Source organism: Leptidea sinapis, chromosome 19 (assembly GCF_905404315.1).
Source record: "Leptidea sinapis chromosome 19, ilLepSina1.1, whole genome shotgun sequence".
NCBI lineage: Eukaryota > Metazoa > Arthropoda > Insecta > Lepidoptera > Pieridae > Leptidea > Leptidea sinapis.
In genome coordinates, this window is record NC_066283.1 from 12,677,999 (window position 1) to 12,702,910 (window position 24,912).

General features: G+C 32.6%; 1 protein-coding gene and 1 long non-coding RNA gene across 4 annotated transcripts in view; both read left to right on the plus strand.

Annotated features, from left to right (window-relative positions):
- Window positions 1-24,912, plus strand: part of LOC126969748 (uncharacterized) — a 304,380-nt gene that overhangs the window by 186,745 nt on the left and 92,723 nt on the right. The window lies entirely within an intron of this gene.
- The window catches only part of LOC126969736 (rhomboid-related protein 2), a 47,596-nt gene continuing 23,793 nt past the window's right edge, over window positions 1,110-24,912 (plus strand). For 2 of the 3 annotated variants that reach the window (XM_050815296.1, XM_050815297.1), the window contains exons 1-3: window positions 1,110-1,457; window positions 16,661-16,919; window positions 18,662-18,703. In XM_050815296.1, coding sequence (XP_050671253.1) covers window positions 1,371-1,457; window positions 16,661-16,919; window positions 18,662-18,703 — 388 coding nt within the window. In that variant the 5' untranslated portion in view covers window positions 1,110-1,370. The remainder of the gene's footprint in view (window positions 1,458-16,660; window positions 16,920-18,661; window positions 18,704-24,912) is intronic. The other variant, XM_050815299.1, reaches the window with a different exon arrangement.

Below are 24,912 nucleotides of genomic sequence, written 5' to 3' on the forward strand. Positions count from 1 at the left end.
GTAATAATCAAAGAATGTACTACTCTCTAACGAGAGTATATTCTTCATACATCCAATTTCAACTTCTTTAACGCAAAAACTACTGATTGGATTTTGATGAAACTTTACAATAATATAGCTTACACACTAGAATAAAACATAGGCTATTTATTATTTATAAAATCTATCGCGTGAATTATACTTTATCTGGCAAAACAACGTTTGCCGGGTCAGCTAGTGATAAATATATTTATAGTCAACTTACTTTAAATAGTTTGCATAACAAAATTCGGTCTATGTTTTCTTGTCATGACAGAAAATTATATTCTTAAAATGGATGGAACCGACGAACCGACTGTGGCCGATTTAAAAAAATTGACATTTGGAAAGTCAGTCAACGATCGATCTTCATAGCTGCAACAGACCATCACTACTTAGAGTAGCAATAATATTTCGCTTCCAAAATGACACACGTTATTTTTACCGTACCGTTTAGGGTATAACCCGAAATGGTTTATGAAAATGGTTTTTTAAATCATTGCTGTTGCTTTAATATATCTTATGCTTAAGTAAATCACATTTACGATGCACCAAGCAAAAAATTTAATAAATATTACCTACTAATTCGACCCTACGAGCAAGTAGTAGTAATATTTATAATAATAACTAATAGCCTAAACATTTAATTGGATTTGGAACGGCCCAACCGTTGGACGCAGTCTGATTACAATACCACCATCTGATATTATATCGCCCTCCGGACCGTACCGAGTTCGACGCTGGACCATTGGTGCCAGGCGCCCGCTGGACTATCCGCTAGTCTGGTCGTACCAAATCCGATCATGCCTTTAGATTCTAGGCTTATAAAATGGATAAAATGGAGGTCTAAGCCCTATCCTATCCTATATCAAGGAATGTTTACACATAAACCCAAAAGGATTTTTATAATAATCGAGTATGTTGAAAAATGGTTTATAATATTCTTTTATTGTATTTTGGTTTGAGCTGATGGTCTTGTTACCATTGCTCTGAATAAATAAAACGAACTAAAACTTCATAGCTGTCACTTGTCAGTTGTCACTGACAAATGACAAACGATTACGCAAGTAAATATTATAATAAATTATTTACTACTAGGTATTTATTTAGTTTCTAACGGTAATTGGTTGTAGGTGAACGTATAATTTGACCTTTTCTTATCCGTATTACTTCGTTAGGAAATTATAGAATAGGACTCAGAATACAGTGAATAATATCTAATCTCATGTATTAAATAATTTTATCATGATAGTGTGACTGTAGCAGAGTTATTCAGATGTTCAGATCGCCGTTTATTGGTGTCATTCTCAGGCCACATATTTCGTGAAAACCGGACCTTTTTTTAAATTACAATGACTTCAGGTCAAAGGGAAACTAATGTGTCTATACCACTTACACCTACAAGATCAGATTTGTATTGGAGAAGAATTTTTACCAAGGTTAGTGTTATAAAATTTGTAATTTACTAATTTATCTACTTTAATGTATTTATAAACTTAAGTAATTAAAAAGTTTTAAAACATGTTTTCCCACTTGCTTGATTATTTACTATTAGATACATTTTTATTATTACTTGTATTATAATGTACCTATCAGTATAAATAATAATTTATGTGTTATACTTTTTTGGCAGATAAGTATTTACCCTCAAAGTCTAGAAGTCTTAAATATTACAACCAATGTTGTCCCCAAATAAATTAATGAAAAAAAACACATTTTATTTGTGCTCTATTAGTACACTACATACATACATACAAACCATTTCTTTCCACTTGCTACGATCCTTACATAATTGTTTTGCTTCGTCCACTTTTATTACATTTTACACTTTCAGTACACTATAACAATAGTAATACCAATCAATTATGAAGTCTCTGAGACTATGAAGATATCATAATATTTTAACAGCTTTGTTCTATTTTAAAACATGGAGTTAATTTACTATTTAAATATAAAGTACTAGTGCTGCCACACCAAACATTGTTTTGTTTAATTTTCTTATGTTATGAAATGTTATTTGTATTTAAAAATATATAGGTTTTAGGCTTCATCAGAAAATATTGGTTTTGGACAAGTTATCACCAACAAATTTATTATACTATAACCTTCTCTGAAACACACTACATCTTATGGTATAAGTATTATTCCAATCGGTTCAGTAGTTTTCAAAGTATACCCGAAGGAAAAAACCAGCTCTCCACTTAGTAGTATAGATTTTATCTTTAATATAATATATACAACAACTTGTATTCATCAGTAAGTGTATGAGTCAGGAGATTATCAAATTTTCCAGTCCAGTGTAAGAAGTGATTCATACATGTGGCATTCATTCATTTGTCTTAGAGTAATTGTGACAAATTTCTAATACAATAAAACAGTTTAGCTATGTATGTTCAGTTCTATCTATGTTTATTTGTAATTATTATTATAATAATATTAACACGTTGGTGGACAGTACTGTGTCAGTGGTTGCGGCTACAGAGACACTACTTATATTCATACATTGCCCACGGGCATAGTGTCATAACACATGTTTAAAAAATATATGATATGACACAACGGCCATACACGTACACGCTTTTATCCGTAGTGTTATATAATTTCATGATGTTCATTGAGTTGAGTCTAGTCAGAATATGAAGATTTGTCACCATCAACTTCTGCATAACTAGACGAAGAGATTGTTGACACACCAGATGATATAGCAGCTCTTGTATAGCGTATACATCTTGTATATGAGGCAAGAGATTCATTGTCTGAACTTGTGGATCCGGCACGGGATGTTTGATACTGATCGTCAGATACATACTCTCCATCACCAGCAAAGGGGTCTTCACTCGATTCAAATAGGACTTGAAGTCGTTTTTGTTATTTTTCATGCGAGGCTCGGGATATTTGCAATAAATTTAGTTACAAATTTAGTATAACAAAATCGAGTTCATAACAAACATTATCAACGTAAATATGTTGTTTAGATTTGCAACTATACTTTAATTAGTATTTGGTATACATAAAACAATAAAATTTCATTGAAAATAAACAGTAGTAACTTTTAGATAAAAATTGCGCGCGAAATTATATAGCGACATGTCGGAACACTGCAGCGGCGCACTACTCGACTCATCGTATGAAATTATGACGCCCATGAGCGTAGTGTGCGTAGGGAGAGGACGATAAAAAACGTGAATGTGAGCGTGGAGGTGCTTTATTTGGAGATTTTTTGGAAATTGTGTTGTGACAGTACAACATGGCGTTCTTTATGATAGTATGGAAAATCAGTCGTCGTTTGGCGTACTGATTTTATGCAAGTAAACACTCAGACGTCGACGGGCGTACTGCCGTATCACTTTTAGCTACATAGACGCCTGTGAGCGTTACTGTCCACCAACGTGTTAATGTCATATTGTTTTTCTAACCGTATTATGTAGCTTATTCCGATATTTATTATGGGATGCCAATTAGTAAACACATTAACACATTATGATATCATAAACAATATAATAATAATGATAACATTTATTCAAGAAAATAACACACACTGAAAGATTGTTAGTAGTACCTAGTTACAATTGTGTTCATTGCATTATAATACATTTAAATTTTGAATCCTTTAAATATAAATTTTTGTCTTATAATTTTAAATATGCAATGCTATGGCCATTTTCGGTCCAGCCGACCAGAGATGGTGTTACAATCTTAAATGCAAGTTAGTCTGCCTACAATCTTCGCCACCTTCGCACGACCCGCCACAAGTTAGGATATCATCCTTACCATCTGGACGTGTGGCGGCCCTCCACAGTGCGGTTTTCAAGGAGCTTTCTTCCACATACTACAAAGCTGTGGAATGAGCTTCCATGTGCGGTGTTTCCGGGACAATACGACATGGGTACCTTCAAAAAAAGCGTGTACACCTTCCTTAAAGGCCGGCAACGCTCCTGTGATTCCTCTGGTGTTGCAAGAGATTGTGGGTGGCGGTGATCACTTAACAACAGGTGACCCGTACGCTTGTATGTCCTCCTATTCCATTAAAAAAATCTATCATGCTAAGTATACCAACAGCACACAAATATATATAATTTAATTTAACATAGAAGGGCTGGTGGTGCAATATTTGCGAACCCTTGACTTTCATCACAGTGCTCCCACACCGTCCTCATCGGCCATGTACCAATTTTTTTGGGTTTTTTAATTCATTTACATATATGTTTTTAAACATTAATCATCACGGAAATTTAATTGCAATGATTATGACGGTTACTCACGATATATATTTTATTAATTTGATGCCGATATTTCGATCCAAATGAATGAATCGTGGTCGCGACGGAACTGCGGAGGCGGCAAAAAACACTTGACACTAATAGTACATCAATCTGTCCACTTGGCGCCTAGTTCGTTTTGGTCTTTGATTCCCGACACATACTACTGACGACGGCCATACTCTTGGAACTTTTTGTTGCATTCATTCTGCAGAGAGAGACTAACAAATATAATTTTTTTATAACAGGATTCTTAAAAAGCTACTAAATATATTTGGTAATCTAAGTCAAAAGAAATTGTTAAAAAATATTTGTTTGTTAAAGATGTAATTAATATGTGGTTCATACTGAAAGGTTCTGGACTGTAATACAATCATTTAAAAAACAATATCATATTCAAATAATATAGTAGTATTCAAATTCAAATATTTTTGTTCAAAATAGGATGTGACATCACTTATTGAAAGTTAAAAACTAACTCCCATTCCAAAATGAATGCCTCAGACCTGAGAAGAACGGGCGCAACAACTCAGCGGGCTTTGTTTTTTCATCGAAAAAATATGTTTACAAAGGTATATTGTACAATTAAACTTATTAGTGAGGGCGGTCACTCCATTCCCAATCTGTGGTATCATTAAGAAAGTCATTTATGTTATAGTAAACTTTACCACACAAACATTTTTTAACAATTCTTTTGAATAACGTAATACTTTTGTTTTGAACATTTTCTGGGACCTTGTTGTAAAAGCATATACATCGGCCCACAATAGACTCACTAACTCGACTTAGCCGAGTAGTAGGCATTATGTTACATTATTTTGAAATGTGTGTGGTGGCAGTGCAATGAATTTAACTCGAAAAAATATTCGCAATATGATTTTGGCAATTTCTGTGTATATGACTAGCACGTTTAGTGAATTTAGATGTGGACGTGATCATCTCAGTGACGTTAACGTGAAGTTCGCGTGGCGACTGCTGTTAACGAAACTAATAATGATACTTAACGGTCGTTCCCAATATACTATCTACAGATAGAGATAAATTATAACCTTCTACCGTCAGTATACATCTGAAGCTGTCCCAATATACCCGATAAGTCATTCTTATCGTCTTATATTGGGACGCGTGAATTGCAATTTCCGTACAAACTTATATCGTTGAGTACCTATACGTCGTCCCATTGACAGACAGCGTGCACGGATAAGGTGAGTTACCGTCGATAAGTTTATTGGGACAGAAAAGTCAACGATAGTTACGATTTTTATCTCAAGTAAGAGATAGACTGAATAGTAGGAACTGCCGTAAGACAACTGATTGAAATTGATATATAGAGTGGTGAAACTTTTATGTTTATGGATAAGTTCTACAGTTAGACAGGAATTGCTTCTTAAGGTGACACTTAATGCCGGCGACCTTGAGCGATGTGAGTTCACGGCTCCTATGTAACAAAGCCAATATTTTCAAAATTCTTGGGTCGAAAATGTAACATTTTAACAGGCGCAAACTGCTTCATTGCTTACAATCCTCATTATTGATAACTAATCTAAATAAATGTACCTACATAAAAAAGTAAAATCTATAAGAACAACTTTTATGATAGTAGTATACTTAACAAATGCATCATGCCGAGAAAAAACTTGTTTAACTGTAAAGAAACCTGGTTGTTCATAATAGCTCTGGAGTGCTAACTTTAACCAACAATAAGTATTAGCAACCTACAAGTAAGACTTAAGGGTATGTGTAACAGGATAAAGTTATGTTCATAGCTCCAAATGCTATATTTTCACTACAAAACTTGTCTAAAAACACCATGTTTGCATGTTTTCTGTTTACTCTTCGCCTTAAAATATAAGTTTTATTAGTAAGCATAAGTGCTTACCTACATGTACTGTATTTTATGTAAAGTACAATTTAATTACTTTTTCTATTATGTGGTTATCACTAACGGCCGTTCCCAATATTCAGTCTATCTCTTACTTGAGATAAAAATCTTAACTATCCTTGACTTTTCCGTCTCAATAAACTTATCGACGGTAACTGACCTTATCCGTACACGCTATCTGTCAATGGGACGACGTGCTTACTAACGATAGAAGTTTTTATGTAAATTTCAATTCACGCGTCCCTATATAAGGCGATAAGAATCACTTATCGGGTATATTGGGGCAGCTTCAGATTATTGACTGCTAATTAGTGACAGTAGAAGGTAGTAATTTATCTCTATCTGTAGATAGTATATTGGGAACGGCCGTTAATGTGCAAGTTCAACCTTGTCTACTTCTTTATAAATCTTTGTTAGATTTTTTAAATATAACAATAAGGGACGAGAGTAGTAGGGATTCGCCGGTTCTGGCTCACAGTAGTGGGGATTCGCCGGTTCTGCCTCCCCGGTTCTGGCTCACTTCTTCGTGTTGCCTACTAAAAAAAAAAAAAAAGAAGTTTGGTGTCAAACTGGGGGTTTTGATGTATTTCCGAGCGATTGCGCTGATCCGTTTTTCGATATCTCTTATAGTTACAAAGTTAGCTTTTTAAGTTAAACAGATCCATACTCATTACTAATCAGTGGTAATTAACCTAATGATTGGTGAGCGACTCAATGTCGATTCTTTGAAAGTGATAGATGTAATTAGTAAATTACCTCTCACATTCGTTACTACGATTAAAACGACAGTTTTGTGCTGTGTTTATTATTAAGTTAACAGATGATATAAATAAAGTATATAATAAAACATCGTTGCAGATTGTATCATTTTAAAAATATTTGATGAAATCATTCAAACTCTTCTTATTAAACTTAAAGTATAGATACATTAAACAGTACTCGCAACACATGCTGCGGTAAATAAATTCTTTACTCTTGTAGTATTGTGGATATACATTCTGCAATTGCTTTGTAAAAACCTCAGCTTGAATCCCTGACTTGGACGATCATATGAATTGAAGTATTGTCCAATAACCTGCTCACCAATATGTATTGCAACCTAGTGAGAGCCTGGCTTATTTTCACTATCTACATTGTTGACAATATAACAGGGCGTTACAACGTATATCGACAATCGGTTTGCTGCGTAAACATTATTTTGAATACTTAGATCAAATTTCTTCAAATTTCATTGTATTCATATTACCGTCGAATAATGTATTTAAAAGTTATTGGATTACAACTTACAATAAAACAAAACATCATTTTAAGTACATATTTAATTTCAATATTATAAGGCAATATAGTAGTAAGTTTAACTAAAACTATTACACACCTTTACAAACGATCAAACATAAACAAAACTGCGGTAATCTACTGAAATATTATGATTTTTATCAATTTTATTGTACAACTTGAGTTAAGTGATAAAGCTCTTTGTCATTTTCTTAATGTAACAAATTTTGAGATAAATAAAATACACTTTAGTTTCTGTGATTATTTCCTTTCGCGAATATATCAACAATTCGACCATCAGATTTCCTCATCGAGTCATTAATTATTTTTAGTATTAGTTTAAGATTTTTCTTTCGCCAAACATATTATAGAGATCAGGTAGTTATATCTTGAAACTAATTGACATGGTTGAGATTGTATAAAGGTTGCAATTCATCAAAGCATCAGGTGATTTAGATACAATTTGTGTCACTGACATCATTCAAAAATATTATAAAATTATTTACGAAAACTGATTTTCCACACCCACACACAGTGCACCCTCTACTACAAAAAGGTTTCATATAATATAATGAGACAATTTATTGTTAAACTACCATTTATTGATTATATTTAAATAGAACTATTTATAAGTAAAACAATATACAGTACCTACATCATAACTTACTCCACAAGTTATATATCTAAATAAAAGATGTATCTACTCTCATTCTTTTCAAAAAAAAAAATCAAACTTAAAACTTATATAACATTTATTTTATTTTATGATGACTCCAAGCTAAGGTATCAATATAATTTGCTTAATATACCGTTTGGTATGACAAAGTAGATTTATTTATTCGTTGAGTGAAAATATTATGCTTTATTGACTTAAGTCTATGCATTGAACAATATTCATTGTTATTATTGAAATAGGCATTATTCATTTTCATATACTTACTTAGTAACACTTATAAAATTTGGAGTTGCAATTTCCCGCAACATCTTACGCATATATTTAGATCTAAGTCCTAGGAATTCATTAAATATGTTAACTTTGTTCCATCTTTAAAATAGCCTAACTTCTTATTATTGAGTTTTAGATAACAAAACATTTGTTCGGCATTGTCAGATGTTTCGAAACGCAAATGTGAATCAGGTTTTATAACTCTTTAAAAATTTATATATTAAAGTATAAGTATCAGTGTACAATAATTTTAATATATTTTGAAACTTATTTAACATATAGTTATAGTAAAAGTCATCGTATTAGAGTTTTAGAAATATTCAATATACCTGCAATATACCAAATAAATATGTTTATTGAGGAACAATTTAGTCTTTTGTAATTGAACTGCAACCAATTTTCATTTTAAAATAGATAAACTATGGAATTCTATCTTGGCAATGAAATCATACAGTGCAATTTTACATTTACTCTTTTTTCAATATTTTCCGTTGCTATTTATATATTTGAGGTATTCATTAATTTATAAAAATCTTTTTGAAATCAGATGTAGGTAGCTTGTTTATGCATGTTTGTATTTAAATCTATGTAATTTTGTAGCCATGCGCTTTGTTTGAATTTTAAAATAATATGATTTTTTTATAATGAGACGATTTATTGTTAAACTACCATTTATTGATTATATTTAAATATAAAAAAATATAAATAAAACAATATACAGTACATACATCATATCTTATTCCACAAGTTATATATCTAATCTATTCTTTTCAAAAAAAAATTCAACCTTAAAACTTATATAATATTTATCTTATTTTATGAGGACTCCAAGCTAAGGTATCAATATAATTTGCTTAATATACCGTTTGGTATGACAAAGTAGATTTATTTATTCGTTGAGTGAAAATATTATGCTTTATTGACTTAAATCTATGCATTGAACAATATTCATTCATATTTTCAAATAGGCATATCTTATAATTTTCCATTTTCATATACTTACTTAGTAACACTTTTATTAAATTTGAATGCGTATTTTCCCACAACATCTAATACATACGTTTAGATCTAAGTCCTAGGAATTCATTAAATATGTTAACTTTGTTTTCATCTTTATAATTATCGTATCGTACTTCTTTTTATTGACTTTTGGGTAGCAAAAAATTTTTTTCTGCAGTCAGAGGTTTTGAAACGCAAATGTAAATCAGGTTTTATATCTGTGTAATTTTTTTTATATTAAACTATCAGTATCAGTGTATAATAATTTTAATTTATTTCGAAACTTATTTAACTAGTGAAAGTCATGGCATTAGAGTTTTAGAAATTTTCAATATATAAAATCCCAACTAAATATGTTTATTGAAGAACAATTTAGTTTTTCGTAATAGAACTGCAACCAAATTTTCATTTTAAAAAAGATAAACTATGGAATTCTATCTTGGCAATTAAAATCATACAGTGCAATTTTACATTTACTCTTTTTTCCAATATTTTCCATTGTTCTTTATACATTGAGTTATTTATTAATTTATAAAAATCTTTTCGAAATCAGATGTAGGTAGCTTGTTAATGCATGTTTATATTTAAATCTATGTAATATTTTAACCATGAGCTTTGTTTGAATTTTAAAATTCTATGAATATTTTGTTTTTTCTGTGTGTGTGTGAGTGTGTGTGTGTGAGTGTGTGTGTGTGTGTGTGTGTGTGTGTGTGTGAGACATTGCTTTAAATTTCTGAAGTAAATAAAATATGTATTTTTATTACGAAGGTTTGGAACAAATTTTATGCTTTTCATCCGGAACATCAAAATTTGTACGGACATCTACCCATTCAAAACCTTCTGTAGGAAGGAATGGAGATACAGCCTATCCATAACGGTTATTAGCATCAAAATAAGTTATAAACGACGTTTTTCTTTGTCCTGTTCTTATTTGCCAGAAATATTCACAAATAAGGTCATTACAAATTTAAGAGTAGGCATATGTTTCGTCTTGAGAGACATGCAAATATTTCAGTGGTTTCGTTTTATAATATTGTAACCTATACTTATTTGTTTAAATTCGCTTTTTCATAACGATTCCTACATTGAGATATACAGTCTCAAATACCCGATCCAATAAAAGCTGTTTGTTCAAAGCCCTAAAGTAATTGTTATTTAATTTTTGTGCATTTTAACATAGCACCCCAACTTAACCCAGGCGCTGTATAATAATGTGCTGGATCTAGACCATATTATGTCTGTAAACATAGAGCTCGGAAATTTTCAAATACATATTTTGTTTAGAGTGAAACATTGATTTTAAGATATAAATCTGAATTATCTAACTTATAATCTTCATCGGAAATATGTGTGTCGGTAAATGTATTGTAAAATCTATCACGATCATGGAGTGCTGAAAGTTTTAAACAATCGTGTGGTGTTATAAATTCATATCGATAAATTCTTTTTTTCTAATACGTAAAAAATTATTATTATTTGGAAAATTTAGTCTTAAATTTTGAAATTGTTCTTCCTTCAAATATTTGACAAGTTTGTCTAAACTGAATGGAAAAAATTTAAACGAATCAACCTTTCGATTCGATTATTTAATTTTATAGTTTTTGTGAATGCCTTGTATTTTTCTTACGTTTGAGGAATAATATCAATTACTTTTTCAATAGAATTTAATGCATGAACAACGGAAAAGATATTTATTATTCAAATCATCTTACAAGTAACCTCTATAAAAATAACGTAATGCAATTATATATTACTTTAAAAAAGTCACAGTTAATGAATCAGCTTTTTGTAATAGAATAACTTCATATTAAATTAAGAGTAAGTAAATCTTACAAATTACAAACATTAGAATCACCAGAAATGTTTTTGAACTCTATCAAAAATGATATGATATCTATTTGAGAAATCTGTTCGATTGCTTACAATTTTTTACGTTAATTTTAGTCTGCACACTGATTTTGTTCAAGAATAAAAAATATTTCTAATGAATCTTAATTACAAACATGTAGTTGCACTATAATGTAGGGTGAGGATTAATTTTTTCTCTTTTTTTAAAATTACTTTTGATTTTTTCAATTACTGAGTTTCATCTTAGAATAAGTACTCAATAAATAAGTTTGCGAAATATTTTAAATGAAAACGTAAAAGATTCATTACGTTACGTTTAACATTTATTAAATGTTAGTGCAACTTGTTTGTAATTAAGATTCATAAGAAATATTTTTTATTCTTAATATGAAGTTATTCTATTACAAAAAGCTGATTCATTAACTGTGACTTTTTTAAAGTAATATATAATTGCATTACGTTATTTTTATAGAGGTTACTTGTAAGATGATTTGAATAATAAATATCTTTTCCGTTGTTCATGCATTAAATTCTATTGAAAAAGTAATTGATATTATTCCTCAAACGTAAGAAAAATACAAGGCATTCACAAAAACTATAAAATTAAATAATCGTAAAATTCAACTGAAAGGTTGATTCGTTTAAATTTTTTCCATTCAGTTTAGACAAACTTGTCAAATATTTGAAGGAAGAACAATTTCAAAATTTAAGACTAAATTTTCCAAATAATAATATTTTTTTACGTATTAGAAAAAAAGAATTTATCGATATGAATTTATAACACCACACGATTGTTTAAAACTTTCAGCACTCCATGATCGTGATAGATTTTACAATACATTTACCGACACACATATTTCCGATGAAGATTATAAGTTAGATAATTCAGATTTATATCTTAAAATCAATGTTTCACTCTAAACAAAATATGTATTTGAAAATTTCCGAGCTCTATGTTTACAGACATAATATGGTCTAGATCCAGCACATTATTATACAGCGCCTGGGTTAAGTTGGGGTGCTATGTTAAAATGCACAAAAATTAAATAACAATTACTTTAGGGCTTTGAACAAACAGCTTTTATTGGATCGGGTATTTGAGACTGTATATCTCAATGTAGGAATCGTTATGAAAAAGCGAATTTAAACAAATAAGTATAAGTTACAATATTATAAAACGAAACCACTGAAATATTTGCATGTCTCTCAAGACGAAACATATGCCTACTCTTAAATTTGTAATGACCTTATTTGTGAATATTTCTGGCAAATAAGAACAGGACAAAGAAAAACGTCGTTTATAACTTATTTTGATGCTAATAACCGTTATGGATAGACTGTATCTCCATTCCTTCCTACAGAAGGTTTTGAATGGGTAGATGTCCGAACAAATTTTGATGTTCCGGATGAAAAGCATAAAATTTGTTCCAAACCTTCGTAATAAAAATACATATTTAATTTACTTCAGAAATTTAAAGCAATGTCTCACACACACACACACACACACACACACACACTCACACACACACAGAAAAAACAAAATATTCATAGAATTTTAAAATTCAAACAAAGCTCATGGTTAAAATATTACATAGATTTAAATATAAACATGCATTAACAAGCTACCTACATCTGATTTCGAAAAGATTTTTATAAATTAATAAATAACTCAATGTATAAAGAACAATGGAAAATATTGGAAAAAAGAGTAAATGTAAAATTGCACTGTATGATTTTAATTGCCAAGATAGAATTCCATAGTTTATCTTTTTTAAAATGAAAATTTGGTTGCAGTTCTATTACGAAAAACTAAATTGTTCTTCAATAAACATATTTAGTTGGGATTTTATATATTGAAAATTTCTAAAACTCTAATGCCATGACTTTCACTAGTTAAATAAGTTTCGAAATAAATTAAAATTATTATACACTGATACTGATAGTTTAATATAAAAAAAATTACACAGATATAAAACCTGATTTACATTTGCGTTTCAAAACCTCTGACTGCAGAAAAAAATTTTTTGCTACCCAAAAGTCAATAAAAAGAAGTACGATACGATAATTATAAAGATGAAAACAAAGTTAACATATTTAATGAATTCCTAGGACTTAGATCTAAACGTATGTATTAGATGTTGTGGGAAAATACGCATTCAAATTTAATAAAAGTGTTACTAAGTAAGTATATGAAAATGGAAAATTATAAGATATGCCTATTTGAAAATATGAATGAATATTGTTCAATGCATAGATTTAAGTCAATAAAGCATAATATTTTCACTCAACGAATAAATAAATCTACTTTGTCATACCAAACGGTATATTAAGCAAATTATATTGATACCTTAGCTTGGAGTCCTCATAAAATAAGATAAATATTATATAAGTTTTAAGGTTGAATTTTTTTTTGAAAAGAATAGATTAGATATATAACTTGTGGAATAAGATATGATGTATGTACTGTATATTGTTTTATTTATATTTTTTTATATTTAAATATAATCAATAAATGGTAGTTTAACAATAAATCGTCTCATTATAAAAAAATCATATTATTTTAAAATTCAAACAAAGCGCATGGCTACAAAATTACATAGATTTAAATACAAACATGCATAAACAAGCTACCTACATCTGATTTCAAAAAGATTTTTATAAATTAATGAATACCTCAAATATATAAATAGCAACGGAAAATATTGAAAAAAGAGTAAATGTAAAATTGCACTGTATGATTTCATTGCCAAGATAGAATTCCATAGTTTATCTATTTTAAAATGAAAATTGGTTGCAGTTCAATTACAAAAGACTAAATTGTTCCTCAATAAACATATTTATTTGGTATATTGCAGGTATATTGAATATTTCTAAAACTCTAATACGATGACTTTTACTATAACTATATGTTAAATAAGTTTCAAAATATATTAAAATTATTGTACACTGATACTTATACTTTAATATATAAATTTTTAAAGAGTTATAAAACCTGATTCACATTTGCGTTTCGAAACATCTGACAATGCCGAACAAATGTTTTGTTATCTAAAACTCAATAATAAGAAGTTAGGCTATTTTAAAGATGGAACAAAGTTAACATATTTAATGAATTCCTAGGACTTAGATCTAAATATATGCGTAAGATGTTGCGGGAAATTGCAACTCCAAATTTTATAAGTGTTACTAAGTAAGTATATGAAAATGAATAATGCCTATTTCAATAATAACAATGAATATTGTTCAATGCATAGACTTAAGTCAATAAAGCATAATATTTTCACTCAACGAATAAATAAATCTACTTTGTCATACCAAACGGTATATTAAGCAAATTATATTGATACCTTAGCTTGGAGTCATCATAAAATAAAATAAATGTTATATAAGTTTTAAGTTTGATTTTTTTTTTTGAAAAGAATGAGAGTAGATACATCTTTTATTTAGATATATAACTTGTGGAGTAAGTTATGATGTAGGTACTGTATATTGTTTTACTTATAAATAGTTCTATTTAAATATAATCAATAAATGGTAGTTTAACAATAAATTGTCTCATTATATTATATGAAACCTTTTTGTAGTAGAGGGTGCACTGTGTGTGGGTGTGGAAAATCAGTTTTCGTAAATAATTTTATAATATTTTTGAATGATGTCAGTGACACAAATTGTATCTAAATCACCTGATGCTTTGATGAATTGCAACCTTTATACAATCTCAACCATGTCAATTAGTTTCAAGATATAACTACCTGATCTCTATAATATGTTTGGCGAAAGAAAAATCTTAAACTAATACTAAAAATAATTAATGACTCGATGAGGAAATCTGATGGTCGAATTGTTGATATATTCGCGAAAGGAAATAATCACAGAAACTAAAGTGTATTTTATTTATCTCAAAATTTGTTACATTAAGAAAATGACAAAGAGCTTTATCACTTAACTCAAGTTGTACAATAAAATTGATAAAAATCATAATATTTCAGTAGATTACCGCAGTTTTGTTTATGTTTGATCGTTTGTAAAGGTGTGTAATAGTTTTAGTTAAACTTACTACTATATTGCCTTATAATATTGAAATTAAATATGTACTTAAAATGATGTTTTGTTTTATTGTAAGTTGTAATCCAATAACTTTTAAATACATTATTCGACGGTAATATGAATACAATGAAATTTGAAGAAATTTGATCTAAGTATTCAAAATAATGTTTACGCAGCAAACCGATTGTCGATATACGTTGTAACGCCCTGTTATATTGTCAACAATGTAGATAGTGAAAATAAGCCAGGCTCTCACTAGGTTGCAATACATATTGGTGAGCAGGTTATTGGACAATACTTCAATTCATATGATCGTCCAAGTCAGGGATTCAAGCTGAGGTTTTTACAAAGCAATTGCAGAATGTATATCCACAATACTACAAGAGTAAAGAATTTATTTACCGCAGCATGTGTTGCGAGTACTGTTTAATGTATCTATACTTTAAGTTTAATAAGAAGAGTTTGAATGATTTCATCAAATATTTTTAAAATGATACAATCTGCAACGATGTTTTATTATATACTTTATTTATATCATCTGTTAACTTAATAATAAACACAGCACAAAACTGTCGTTTTAATCGTAGTAACGAATGTGAGAGGTAATTTACTAATTACATCTATCACTTTCAAAGAATCGACATTGAGTCGCTCACCAATCATTAGGTTAATTACCACTGATTAGTAATGAGTATGGATCTGTTTAACTTAAAAAGCTAACTTTGTAACTATAAGAGATATCGAAAAACGGATCAGCGCAATCGCTCGGAAATACATCAAAACCCCCAGTTTGACACCAAACTTCTTTTTTTTTTTTTTTAGTAGGCAACACGAAGAAGTGAGCCAGAACCGGGGAGGCAGAACCGGCGAATCCCCACTACTGTGAGCCAGAACCGGCGAATCCCTACTACTGACGAGACGAGCAGGTCGTTCAGCTGATGATTATTGATACGCCTTGCCCATAAATATGCAGTGCCGCTCAGAATTCTTGAAAAACCCAAAAATTCTGAGCGGCACCACAATTGCGCTCGTCACCTTTAGACATAAGATGTAAAGTCTCATTTGCCCAGTAATTTCACTAGCTACGGCGCCGTTCAGACCGAAACACAATAATGCATACATTACTTGTTTACGGCAGAAATATGCGCCGTTGTGGTACACATAATCTAGCCGGCATCGTGTGCAAAGGAGCCTCCCACTGATTTATAAAAAGCTCTCAAAGTGAAACAAACTAATTATTGCATTGTTAATATTTCATTATTATTTTCGAAAATATTTAGTTTTGTCTATATGTTTGAATCATTTTTTATGAATAATACTTATGGTGTTTCATTTTGAGAAATAATATACGGAGATCATTATTAATATGAATAAATATTTGTACAGTACGACAAAGATAACGACGGCCGAATATCGTACGTCGAACTGAAGAACATAATCGAATCCAGGGAATACGACCACGACTTGCCCGACAATGTCGTGGAGAAGATCATGGCGCTCGCCGACCGGGACAACTCGGGCTATCTCGAGTTCACGGAGTTCGTTGAAATGATGCACAACCCGGCGCTGAAGGCTGTCTTTGGACACTTCGTGGCCAGATACGTGCATTCGATTGTGCCACACAGATCCCCCGTGGATACTACTGGTGAGTACTTTATACGGCTTCTTCGACTCAACACTAAGGCTGAGATATATAGAGTGTACTAAGATTGTGCTCAGACTTAGTGACGTAAGACTTAGCATAATCTTTGATTTCGTTTTTATAGCCATTTCACAACTGAAATTATGCTAAGACTAATGCAAAAGTCAAGTTCGCGTTTTACCCACTGACCTCTACTGTATACCATTGGACTCGCGGCTGTCAAAGTGCTTTTGTGCCTGTTTGATATTCGCCATTTTGGCGCTGTTGGCCGTGTAGCGAGAGTCTACGGTACTAAGACTTGTGATTATAACTACTTAGAAAAGAAAATTGTGTGCTTTTTTACGTTGATTCTTGAAGTATAAATAACACGGAAAACGAACGAAATTAATTCAAAATGCAAAAACACTTCAGAGTATTGTACGTTCCTTCGCAGCCATTTCTATTATACGTCAAAATTAGTTCTCTGGACAATCGCGAGTGGCGCTTCAAATAGGCACAAAAAAATTGCTGTCAAATATATGGAACAGCCTGTCCAGTGGTAACTTATATAGGTCAGTGCGTTTTATCACACTCAAACTAATAATGATACTATAACGGCCGTTCCCAATATACTATCTACAGATAGAGATAAATTACTACCGTCTACTGTCAGTAATAAAAAAAGTAAAGTCTTAATAAAGTCTATGTACCTGCGGTCTATAAATCTCAGCCTAAGTCACGTCGCTACACGCTGTTGTGTATTTGATGAACAACGATCACATTTGCATCAATCTAGGGGTAAAACAAGATTCTACCATTTGTCTTCTCTTTTTCATGTAGCAATAACCACATATACCTTGAACTATACTTGAACACGAAAAAACCGAGTACCAACTCGGGCGTAATTTGGTATGCACATTGCAGATTTGGTCGTTAGATGTTATTTAGTGTACATATATTTTTTGCCATTTTGCCAATTATTATGAAGCGCATGAGGCATAGATTGTTATCAATAAACATCACATTTGCCTTGAGATTATATCTTGAAGGTCTCATATTTTCGTGTTGTGTAAGCAATTTGAGTAAAAAAAGCATAAAATGGTGGATGACAGCGAGCGGCCATGTTTGATCAGTCCGTTCTCTATGTCTATCATAGACCAAGTATAGTAACTAGACATCGGTTTGGCGTGGCCAACATGAGAGAGATAATATCATATATATAGGTACAATAAGTACATAATATAACACAAGTGTTCTTTCACTATCACTTTTACATCGTAAAACACAACATCGCACCATATTTCCTTCGATTCTACCTAAAATTGTCACTGATATTGAATAAATAGTGGATATTTCACACGTTTCACAAGTTTTCTGTGCAGCGCTGTCAAGTTTGTTTAGCACACCGGGTGTGCTGACCTTGAAGAAACCGGCACGCATGGCGAAACAAAAAATCTAATCACTCTATCTCATTTCTTTACATAAGACTCGCATAAGTTTTTTCTTGTTCTCGTGTGAGTGAGACGGAAGCTATCAATTAGTCTAGTACTATACTTGGTCTATGATGTCTATGATTTTTTTTAATATGGTGCATATACTTGAATCTATTTAATTTATTATACTTTTTAATTACAATCTAGGCATTAACATTTGGCAAAATGGCTTTGCGTTGCTGTGATATTCGCCTTGTTTAGTGTTGTAGTGAGTATATTACAAGTTTTCAGCATGACTATAACAATAAATTACAAGATTAATTTTTTTATTAGGAAGGTGGTCAGGCTTCCAACCGGTCACGACGTCGGATGGCGGTACATTGTTTATTATTTATTGTTTTGTCTGGTTGTTGTTATTGGCCTTTCATATTATTCTGTATCATACCATACATTGTTCGAAATTTAAAATTCAGCAACTGGATTTTACGGATTAAAGAGCGGCATTCTTTTACAATGACTGATTTTTAGTCTGTCTCCGTTACTTTACGGCAATAATCTGTCATTTGTAGACATTGACAGTTGTTCATTGACGTTTTGAAGTTTCAGCTCCATTTATCTGTAAATTGTGAATATGGAGGGTAGAGGCAAGGAGTATCAACTCTTAAGGGAGAAAAGTTGAAAAATTGTCGAGCTGTGTTGTAAATAACAGTTTAAAAACCTTCCACAATGGCGCTGGTATATGTACAGGGTATGGTGAATGTAGCGATCGTAATGCGAAAATAATGTAGTTAATATAACCTTAAAGAGTTATTATGAGAATAGGCGCAGGTAGAGTGATTAGTATTATTTTAAATTTGTCGCTTCTGTTCTTACCCTACACTGTGGCGCCACCCTAATTTAAGGCGACACTAAATGCCAGCGACCTTGAGCGATATGATTTCACGGCGGCCGGCCCGCCATCTATGTAACAAAGCCAATATTTTCAAAATTCTTGGGTGGAAAACAGGTTATATGCTTACAATCCTCGTTATTCACTACTAATCTGAATAAATGAACCTACACAAAAAAGTAGAAGCTATAAGGAATAACTTTTTTGAGAGAAGTACCAAAAAAATGCGTCACGCCATGCCATAAAACTTAACTTCAAAGAATAGTGGTAGTTCAAAAAGGCTCGGCAGTGTTAACTATAACCAACAGCAAGCATTAGCAACCTACAAATAAGACTTAAGGATATGTGTAACAGGATTAAGTAGTGTTCATAGCTCGAAATGCTATACTTTCACCACAAAACTTGTTTAAAATCGCCTTAATGCATTTTGACGGAAACTTTTTCATATACACAGATGATTCTCCTTGCCTCTACGTTCCATATTTGTGAATATAATAATACTTGCTTGATATAATGGAGTTGAATTTCAATTTGTAATGCTTGTAAATATTATAAAGTATAATAATGTATAGAATTAATCAGAATAAACCGCTATTAAATCCGTTGTCTCATCAGCCATCTGGGGTTACTTCGACCGCTTTCTTGTAACGCTTCGTGTTAACATTTTGGCTTCTAATATGCAACATTTAACGCTTAAACAACTCAATTATTGCACAGTTAATCGTAAGTGAAAGTGGTGCCAATGATGCTGAAAATACTTTTAATACTTACTAGCGTGAATGTTTACTGTATGTAATATCAGTACTTCCTCATTTCATATTTGTGCCTGCTAGCTTCGTAACCGACTTTTGTTTTAAGATTTTTTTTTAATTATGTAAATAATGAATGTTTCCATTATATCCATTATGGAAAGGGAGCTCAGCCGCGTTTGACGTTTACGTTTTCTTTATTAAAAATAAGGGACGAGACGAGCAGGACGTTCAGCTGATGGTAATTGATGCGCTCTGCCCATTACAATGCAGCGCCGCTCCAGATTATTGAAAAACCCAAAAATTCTGAGCGGCACTACAAAATCGCTCGTCACCTTGTGACAAAAGATGTCAACTTTCATTTGCCCAGTAATTTCACTAGCTACGGCTCCCTTCAGACCGAAACACAGTAATTCTTACACATCACTGCTTCACGGCGTGATCATGTAGGTACTTATTTGTTCGCATTTAAATGGATTTTAATTTTTAAGTAGGTACGTAATCCTTGATAATTATTATAAAATGCACCTAACCAAAAGTTAGTCCAACATGTAAAGTTCCGTTAAAATCGATTCAGGCCGATCGGAAATAACAAAAAAAAATGGTTTTCTAGTATAACAAAATACACCGTTATTTTAAAATTACAAAAGAACAAGTTTATCAGTTACCATTACTGAATACATTTACCAGGAAAATAAAAGACTACTCCCCTTATTCATAATGGTCCGCTAACTTAAAACAGCCGCTAAGGAGTGTTTTTTCTCATTCTGACCTAAGTCAGAGGTCAATAGAAGAAGACAGAGTGAGAATTAGCAATGCTTTAAGTTAGCAGACTGTTATGAATAAGGGGGTATAAGTCTAATAAATAGTAGTTAAAAAAAACTAAAAAACACGCTTTTTATAGAAAACCGGACTAAAAAATATTGGTTTATATATAAAAGCGTGTTTCTTTTTTAATTTTTTTATAACTATTGTTTGCATTGTTGAATTAAAAATTCTCTTTGGCATTCGAAACTTTCCTAATATTAGATAAACCGGTTAATGATAATGGTTGAAATTTAAAATTAACATCAATTCCTGCCTTACAGATGAAAACTATCTAAATTATTATTTATGTAAATTAACCAAAATCTAATTTTGCAAATTGAAAAATGGATTAATTTTATCAAATTAATCTATTGTCATCGGTCCTCGATAAATCTACGAAGTTTGAACGAAATCTGGCCGTTTAAAGTGGGTCAAAATCGCGCCCAAATGAGTCGGTTACAAACAAACATACATACAGGTGACGCTTATATAAAGCGTGTAAAAATGACGTCAAGCGTTATGTAATCATCATCATCATCATCAGCCAGAGAACGTCCACTGCTGGACAAAGGCCTACCCCATTTCTACGACGATCGGTCCTGCGCTGCCCTCATCCAACGTATTACAGGAATCTTGACCAGATCGTCAGTCCATCTTATGGGGGGCCTACCAACACTGCGTCTTCTGGTACGTGGTCGCCATTCGAGGCCCTTTACTACGGCCAACGGCCATCTGTCCGTCGGACTATGTATATATATGTTATGTAATATGTTACGGAAATCCATTTATAATGCTTTCAATAATGATCTTTAGTGCTAAGTCCGATAAGTTTCACAAATTAAACAGAGTGCCAATATTTGGCGAGTCAAGATCAGCTCCTGTAGAAACCTCGTTTGGAGACGAAACACGTGTCGAAAAAAAGGATTTACTGAAAAGGAAATATAGAATTATATTTTTATTTGTCTGCGTTGACTCTACTTTAGGTTTAACTAAGCAGTTAACGACATGGGTACCTTCAAGAAAAGCGCGTACACCTTCCTTAAAGGCCGGCAACGCTCTTGTAATTCCTCTGGTGTTGCAGGAGAGTGTGGGCGGCGGTGATCACTTAACACCAGGTGACCCGTACGCTCGTTTGTCCTCCTATTCCATAAAAAAAAATGGTTGCGAAACTGAAGTGGCAGTGGGCAGGGCACAGAGCTCGACGGACAGTTGGCCGATGGGGCAGAAAAGACCTTGAATGGCGACCACACACCGGAAGACGTAGTTTTGGTAGGCCCCCCACAAGATGGGCCGACGATCTCGTCATGTTCACTGGAACCGCATCACTCTCACCGCGCGTTTTGCAAGAAATTTCTTACCTTGTGCAGCCACTTTGTGGAATCGATTACCGGCCGCGGTTTTCTGGAACAGATAAGACTTAGGGACCTTCAAGAAATAAGCATGCTCCCTTCTTAATGCATGTCCATGGGCGGTTGCCTCACCTCTCCCTATCCCGTGAGCCTCTTGCTCGTTTGCCCCATCGTAACAAATCTCGTTGGATGCGGACAACGCAGGACCGATCGTCATGGCGATCTTTGGTGGAGGCCTTTGCCCAGCAGTGCACGTCTTCCGGCTGAAATGATGACGAGTGTGCCTTCTGTCCGTCCACATTAGCAATGATTTGAATATAGTTCGCGCGAGTGTGTGCCGGAATCGAACAAGACGTGACTTAACATATAAACGTTAAGTGATACGGGTTTACGTAAACCGCTCAGTGACCCAGTTACCGTGATAACTACACTACTTACTACACGATGTTTGAGACTAGAGTTTACACCATGAGTGGAACTTAGGGGCTTTGGTTTGTTTGGTTATACAGGCACGCGATGTAAACAACTAGCTGTAACTAGTTAATATCTTTTTTTTATAAGACTATTCTTATAAAAAAAAGATAGGACAAACGAGCGTACCTGTTGTTAAGTGATCACCGCCGCCCACAATCTCCCGCAACACCAGACGAATCACAGGAGCGTTGCCGGCCTTTAAGGAAGGTGTACGCGCTTTTTTTGAAGGTACACATGTCGTATCGTCCCGGAAACACCGCACAAGGAAGCTCATTCCCCAGCTTTGTAGTACGTGGAAAGAAAGCTCCTTGAAAACCGCACTGTGGAGGACCGCCACACATCCAGATGGTGAGGATGATATCCTAACTTGAGCGTGTCGTGCGAAGGTGGAATTCGGCGGCAGGAACCAGGTTAAACAGCTCTTCGGAACACTCCCCGTGATAAATGCGGTAGAAGACACACAATGAAGCGACTTCTCTACGCAACGCCAAGTGATCCAGCCGTTCACAGAGCACTGGGTACCCCACACTTCGAGCTGCTCTAGCCGTGCGCCAGACCGGAGATGACAGCAATACTCCATGTGTGATTACCTTAGATCATAATCTAAAACAAAGTGTCATACAAATCGCGAGTGTGAGACGTAGCTTGTGACTAAAGTATTAATTCTGGCCTATTTTTTCGGTAGTCCAACAGCAAGAGACTATCTGGACGTATAAATTACCTAAGGTTATTACCTATTACTTACCAAAAAGTCGGTCTATTTAGAATTGTTAACAGATTCTAAATATGCAGTTAGGCTTTTGTACAAGAAAGCAACATATACTTATGAAAGCCTTCAATGTAGGAGCGTAGGGGTCACTGGTGTTGTGTGATCACTGCCGCCCACATCCTTCTGCGACATTACAGGAATAACAGGAGCGTCGCCAGGCCCTTTAGGAAGGTGTACACGCTTTTTTTTGTTAAGGTGCCCATGTCAATTTAGTACTAGGCAGCGAATGTTTAACATTACTATAGTCTAATATATAAAATTCTCATGTCGCGGTGTTTGTAGTTAAACTCCTTCGAAACGGCTTGACCGATTCTCATGAAATTTTGAGTGCATATTAGGTAGGTCTGAGAATCGGAGAACATCTATTTTTCATTCCCCTAAATGTTACGGATGGTCCACGCCAATTTTTTTTTTTTCATTTTTTTTTTAATTTGTTTGATTATAAGTCAGCATTAAAAAATACATACAAATTCAAATTTTCACCCATCTACGACCAACAGTTACTTTTATATCGCGATTTTAATATCGGCAATACAACGTTTGCTGGGTCAGCTAGTAATAAATAAAATTAAATGTGTATGTTGTTTGTGTTTAATTCTTAGTGTTTAATTCTTAGTCTTTCGAAAATATTCATTTAAATTATATTATGCTGTAAAGTGCCATATAGATATATATTAAGTCAACAATGTATTTAAGGTATTTAATTAGATAAGTTTAATGCTGTATTTGTAAAAATCGCTTTGAAAATTAGCCATTATTTGTCATAAACAGTAAATGACAAAAAAAATGTTATTGTGGGATATCCATAAGAGATAGACATATACCATTGCGGAGTTTTCTGTAGACCTTTTCAATGTGTACAATACTTAGTACATTATTTTGATAAATCTCGTAGGGTTCAGCCTGCGTTTGCAATGTATGCAGAAAAAATGTATTTATTTACGACATCACATTAGAAACCTCAAAAATAACAGTATTCCTCCACCATTTAATGGGTGTAATTGTACATATAAACCTTCCCCTTCAATCACTCTATCTATTAATAAAAACCGCATCAAAATCCGTTGCGTAGTTTTAAAGATTTAAGCATACATAGGGATATAGAGACATAGAAAGCGACTTTGTTTTATACTATGTAGGGATTATGTATATCATACAAATGTTTATAAGCGGCATTCTTTCTATTCATGTGATTTATGACGGTTTGTATGCGTTGCACACTAAATTGTGTAATGTTTGATAACACAGTAAATAATTGTTCCGCCTTCGGTGACCTTCGGTAAAGGTTTGATAGTGACTCAGTTCATAGCTGATATGAAAGATAACGCCTCGAGGGGATTTCTAATCGCACTGGACTTTGCGTAAAGGGAAATGAATACTAAAGTTGTAGTAGGAATAGCAATAATTATGTCTGATACTTTGACAAGCATTCCTGCTTTTAATATACTTAAAATATATACTATAAAGCAACTAAGAATACGTATAGACTAAACATTATTAAGTCCTCAGAATAAAACACATTTTAGAACCAAGAAAGAGTTATGCGG